The sequence below is a fragment of the Cucumis melo genome, chromosome 2 (genome assembly GCF_025177605.1).
Source record: "Cucumis melo cultivar AY chromosome 2, USDA_Cmelo_AY_1.0, whole genome shotgun sequence".
NCBI lineage: Eukaryota > Viridiplantae > Streptophyta > Magnoliopsida > Cucurbitales > Cucurbitaceae > Cucumis > Cucumis melo.
Window position 1 is genome coordinate 18559053 of NC_066858.1, and position 6099 is coordinate 18565151.

General features: G+C 36.9%; 1 protein-coding gene across 1 annotated transcript; it reads left to right on the plus strand.

Moving 5' to 3' along the window:
* The first annotated feature begins 1060 nt into the window (after window positions 1-1060).
* Window positions 1061-5497, plus strand: LOC103501005 (uncharacterized). The gene is made up of 2 exons (XM_008464481.3): window positions 1061-1422; window positions 2865-5497. Exon 2 carries the CDS (start codon window positions 2971-2973, stop codon window positions 5281-5283), a length of 2313 nt encoding a protein of 770 aa, XP_008462703.1. The 5' UTR covers window positions 1061-1422; window positions 2865-2970; the 3' UTR covers window positions 5284-5497.
* The last annotated feature ends 602 nt before the right edge of the window (window positions 5498-6099 follow it).

Genomic DNA, 6099 nt, shown 5'->3' on the forward strand with positions numbered 1-6099 from the left:
ATTTGCTTTAATTATTATTTACACTAAAGGTGTGTAGTGAAAGGGGAATGTATGTGAAAGTAATGTGTGTTGTTGATATCAGTCTGTTAGAGATACAAAGGATACTTGACGGAAGGTTCTTTACATTATTACGCGATATAAAGGAAGATTATCATTCCTTGAGGCAATATAACTTACGTAGCTAATTCCAAATTAAGGCGAACAACCTCTCAGAAACTATATGAAAGTTTAAAACAAAATTTGTAATTTTTTTAAGATTAAAAACTCTTACCCATTAATTTCAATATGATATACTTATCTCTCATACACATACGTATTTAATCATAAATAGAATGGAGACTTGAAAAGATTTCGACCAACATATTATCACATTGGTAAATGTCTAATATATATTTTTTATTCCCTTGTTTATTTATTTCTCTCTTTTTTTTTTTTTTGAAGATTTTTCTTGGAACTTAATCTCTTATTTATTTATTAGGTATGTTTTTGAAAAATTATTTTTATTTGACAAAAATTAAATAAAAATTAATTACCAATTTTCAGATCAAACCTTAAAACAAAACCATCGTAATTGATAGTAGGTTAAACGACTAATAATTAAGTATGATAACAATGATATATTACATTACTATACTTTTGTTATTGATAGATTTTTGTTAGTGACATGATTTATCATGAATAGACTTTGAGAGTATACTTATTTGTAATTTTTTACATTATTCTTTGTCTACAAACGAGTCAAAATGAACCTACTTCAATGAATCGACGTAGAACCTTTTGATTCAAATTTTCATCTCTTATAATAAAAAGAAAAAACTAAAATAAAACATATGCAATTAAATCACTTAAAAATTAGAAAATATGAAATCTACAAGCAAGTATAATCTAATCTCCGAAAATGGAAACCCAACAAGAAAAAAAACGAGGAATAAGAAAGTCAACTCGAAAAAAAAAAAAAAAGAAAAAACGAATGAAGAGAAGAAAAGTGGGAAGAGAAGGTTATAACAGTAATTGCGACAAAGAGAAAGGGAAGAACCCTAATGTGTTTGACGTAAATACCCTCTTTTTTTGTTGAAGCCGCAGAGTCTGTATTTCCATTCTCATCCCTCAAATCTCATCTCCCTCTTCTGCCCTTTGTAATTCCCCAATCTCCCTCCACCCTTCTCCTTCTTCCTCATCCCTTCTTTGCCCTTCTCCGATTTTCTTCAACTGAATTACCCGCCAAAACCTTCAAGAACCCACCTTTTCAAATTCTTTTTTCCTCTTCTCCGATCCCCTCAACCCTAATCCTTTCCCTTTCTGCTTCTGGGTTTTCTTCTTTCTCTTCTTTTCTCCGATACCCACTTCTTTCTTTTTCTCTTCTCGCTTCCTCCTTATAGCCGTCTCATGGGATTTCGATTTCGCACTTCCGGTTTCTTTCAGGTGGACTCTTTATCTCTCTCTCTCTCTCTCTCTCTCTGCTTCTTTCTCATTCTGGATTTTTTTTTTTTTTTACTTTAATGGTTGCTTGAGCTAATGTGTTTGGAGCTTTGGCTAACTTGTTGTGTGGAGATTCAAGGGTATGGGTGTTGATATTTGTTTTCAGTTTAAATTCAGAGTTAAGAAGGGAAAGCTATGATTTTCTCAATTTAATGTTACGTTTATTTCATATTAGATAGCTGTTCGGTTAGTAACATCATGATTCATGTGTGGAAGTTGCTCTCTTTTTCTCTTTCCTGTTTTATCCCATTAAGCATTTTAGCAGTTTAAGACTTTAACTGCCATTTAGATAGCTGTTGGGAACTTCTTTCAAGCTAGGTGTAGCTGGAGTTTTGTCTCACAGGATAGTTCCGGTTAAATTGAGGGAAGAGAAAGTTATGGAGCTCTAAATGAACTATGATCTTTATGTTCTTGTTTGAATTAGTTTTGGCTTTTTTTAGGAGTAGCTGGTAGTGTTGAGATTTGTCTCACAGGATAGTTTCAGTTATGGAGCTCTAAATGTCTTTATTTTCTTATTTGATAATTTTTTTTGTTGGTAGTCGCCGTGATTCATGTATGAAATTTTCTCTCTGTTTTTTCTTTCTTTCTTTGTTTTTTTTTTTTCGGCGATTCCCCCTCTTTTTCTTTCCTTCTGTCAAATTATGTGCCATAGAAGATTTTCTCAGTTCATGTCTTTTAGCTGCTCTTTTTTAATGGCTGTTTTGGGAAAATGCTTAGAACTAAGAGTATTTGGTAGTGTTGTGATTCATTTGAGAGGGTGGGTATAGATTTTTATTTAATTCTAATTAGAGAGGTTAGAAAATTATGAAACTTCAGTTCACTGTTATGGGTGGAGGGGGGAAGATTTAGACAATTATTGTTTTCCTATTTGAGTTTATTTGTGAATATATACATTGGTGACAATGGATCTTTAACTTTTCTCTCGGTTTATTTTCCTTTTGTTTTCGATACTTTAAGATTGCACATTCTTGAAGTTTAGTTCTCATTAATTTTTTTTTTTAAATATTAACAAATATGTGGACAGGGAGGATTTGCATCCTAGGACTTTCTAGAGGGTCTAGAGACATCTTAACTATTGGGTTATGCTCATATTGACAATGTTTGATTCCTAACATTAATTATTTGAAGGGGGTGATATCTCCTTGAAGATATTTGATTTTAGTTAATCTTCCAATTTGTCCAAACATCTATTTCTAATACAAATAACTCAGGGTATCAAAGTTGGGAGAAGTTGGTGTCTCGTTTTGTATATTATCACATGAGAGAATTTATCTTTTTTGCTATGTTTTTTGAGGTATTAGTCTTGACGCTTATGATATTGGGACAGGTTAATTAGTAGGTGGTGATATGCTTTCCTAAGTATTGCATGTTGTTACTCTTCACAGGTGTGGCATGATACAGTTTAGGTGTATTCCGGCCATTAAACTTGTAGCTGCCTAATTGGGGTGTTCCATCTCCTTTGTTCAAGTGATTTTCACTTTTTTTTCTTCAATGGCAAACCATGATCTGATATTGGGACAGAACCACAATTTAGCTCTTGGACAGAACCAACAGTTGATGTTAGGTCACAATCATAATATGGGTCTCGGCCAGGGTCACAGTTTGGACCTCGGACAAGCACATGAGCATCATCTAGGTTTGGGGTCAAACCATGACCATGAGTTGGGCTTGGGACATGCCCATGATCACACTGAGGGGTTGGTACATTCCCATGATCATGATGGTTTGGGACACGCCCATGATCATGAGTTGGGTTTAGGGCAAAGTCATGACCAAGGAGGGGACAATGATCACAATTATGCGCATGAAAGTGATTTAGCTATGGATAGGAAGCCTGACCCAGTTGGCCATCAGTTGTCTCTCCCTATACAGGGTCACGAGTTAGCTTTGTCCGATAACAACCAGTTAGCTGTTTCAGAAAGTCAAGAACTTGATGACAATCTTGAATTAGCCGTGGACCAGAATGACGAACTGGCTATTCAAACAGTTGATGATTTGACAAGTCAGTCTCAAATGATGGTTTCAACCCCTTCTGTGCTTCAAGCACGAACGGTCATGGCAGCTCCTACCTATGAGTTGTCGGTGGGACAAGAATTCCCTGATGTTAAGAGTTGTAGGAGGGCACTAAGGGACACTGCTATTGCCTTGCACTTTGAAGTGCAAACCATCAAATCTGATAAAACTCGCTTTACAGCCAAATGTGCTGCAGAGGGATGCCCATGGCGCATTCATGCTGCGAAGCTCCCAGGTGTTCCAACCTTCACCATTAGAACAATTCATGACACTCATACATGTGGTGGGATTAATCATCTTGGCCACCAGCAAGCCTCTGTTCAGTGGGTTGCTAGCTCCATGGAGCAACGTTTGAGAGAGAATCCTAATTACAAGCCAAAGGAGATACTAGAGGAGATTCACCGTGTTCATGGAATTACCTTATCATACAAGCAAGCTTGGAGGGGCAAGGAGCGTATCATGGCTGCAATGCGTGGTTCATTTGAAGAAGGATATCGCTTACTGCCACAGTATTGTGAACAGGTTAAAAGAACAAATCCAGGAAGCATTGCATCAGTTTATGGAAATGCAACCGATAATTGTTTTCAACGTCTCTTCATATCTTTCCAGGCATCAATTTATGGCTTTTTGAATGCGTGTCGGCCTTTACTTGGGCTTGACAGGACATACTTGAAAAGCAAATATCTTGGTACTTTACTTCTTGCCACTGGTTTTGATGGTGATGGTGCTCTGTTTCCTTTGGCCTTTGGTGTTGTTGATGAGGAGAATGATGAGAATTGGATGTGGTTTCTGTCTGAGCTTCATAACCTTCTTGAGATAAATACCGAAAATATGCCGAGACTTACGATCTTATCTGACAGGCTAAAATGCATCGTGGATGGAGTGGAAGCGAATTTTCCGACTGCTTTCCATGGGTTTTGCATGAGGCATTTGAGTGAAAGCTTCCGTAAAGAGTTCAATAATCCAATGCTTGGCAAGCTTCTTTGGGATGCTGCATATGCTCTCACGGTAATTGAATTTGAAGCAAAAGTACTGGAAATTGAAGAGATGTCACAAGATGCTGGATATTGGATTCGACGAATTCCCCCTCGTCTATGGGCTACAGCTTACTTCGAGGGGACGAGGTTCGGCCATTTGACTGCAAACATTATTGAATCCTTAAACAGTTGGATTGCAGAAGCCTCTGGCCTTCCTATAATTCAGATGATGGAGTGCATTAGGAGGCAGCTAATGACATGGTTCAATGAAAGGCGTGAGACTAGCATGCAGTGGACATCAATACTTGTGCCCACTGCTGAAAGGCGTGTTGCCGAGGCTCTCGAGCATGCCCGTACCTACCAAGTGCTTCGAGCCAATGAAGCTGAATTTGAAGTTATATCTCACGAAGGAACAAACATCGTGGACATTCGTAACCGATGCTGCCTTTGTCGAGGCTGGCAGCTGTACGGCCTGCCATGTGCTCATGCTGTGGCAGCTCTCCTATCCTGCAGGCAAAATGTTCATCGATTCACAGAGAGTTGTTTCACGGTCGCAACATATCGGAAGACGTACTCACAGACTATTCATCCAATCCCTGACAAATCTTTATGGAAGGAATTATCTGAGAACGATCCAAATGCAAACAAAGCTCTGGAGGTCATTATAAACCCTCCGAAATCACTGAGGCCTCCAGGACGACCAAGAAAAAGGAGAGTTCGAGCGGAAGACCGTGGGCGTGTGAAACGAGTTGTTCATTGTAGCCGGTGCAACCAAACAGGGCATTTTAGAACAACATGTGCAGCACCCATTTAGGTAGTGTCGTTCTTTTATTTTTTCAGTTTCAGAGTTGAACCTGGGGTTGGTCAATACCTGTACGTGGAAATGAATTATTTACTGCTTAATTAGTGGTGTTAAGGTAGGTTACTTAGTAGCATATCATCAATTTTACTTGGAATCCAAGTGAGACTACTGATAGTATTATGTTCATATTCATATCAATAATTTAACTATTCAATATTTTAGGACCCTTCCCTGCCTCCTTTCTTTCTTCTATTTCTGGAAACAAGTTCCCTTGATGTGTTTTAAGTTCAATAATGATATTTGTTGTTTCGTGTTTAGTTTTTGAAAACTAAGGCTGTAAACACTTCATCAGTTCAAAGGCCAATTCAAGTCCACTCCAAACTCAATTTAACCCTTTTAAAAATTGTATTGAATATAGATCTTTCTTTTTAAAACTGGTACTATTATTCGAATATTAATTAATAATCATTTTAAACATAAATCATTCAATTCAACAACCAACTTATTTTGTTCTGCAAACTGGATAAAAGAGATGTTGTAATGTAGGTTGGATTGTTGGGTGAATGATAATTAGGAAGTGAAAACCATTATAGAATCTTTCTACTTTTGTCGGACGTTGAAAATTTGGAGGGATAAAGAGTTGCATAGCATACTCTATAAGTAACAGTAAGTCTCCCAAGGTTATTTCTAAATTTAAAATAAAAATTGATAATTTATTCAAATGCCTAATTTGAGTCCGATCCAAAAAAAAGTTTGTGCTTTTCTTTAAATATCGGAAAAGAAAGAAATATTTAGAAATTTAAAACTATATCATAGGTTTTAATAGTT

Excerpts from the sequence above, each read along its gene's own strand:
- LOC103501005 (XM_008464481.3), top strand. The coding sequence starts at position 2,971 with ATGGCAAACCATGATCTGATATTGGGACAGAACCACAATTTAGCTCTT.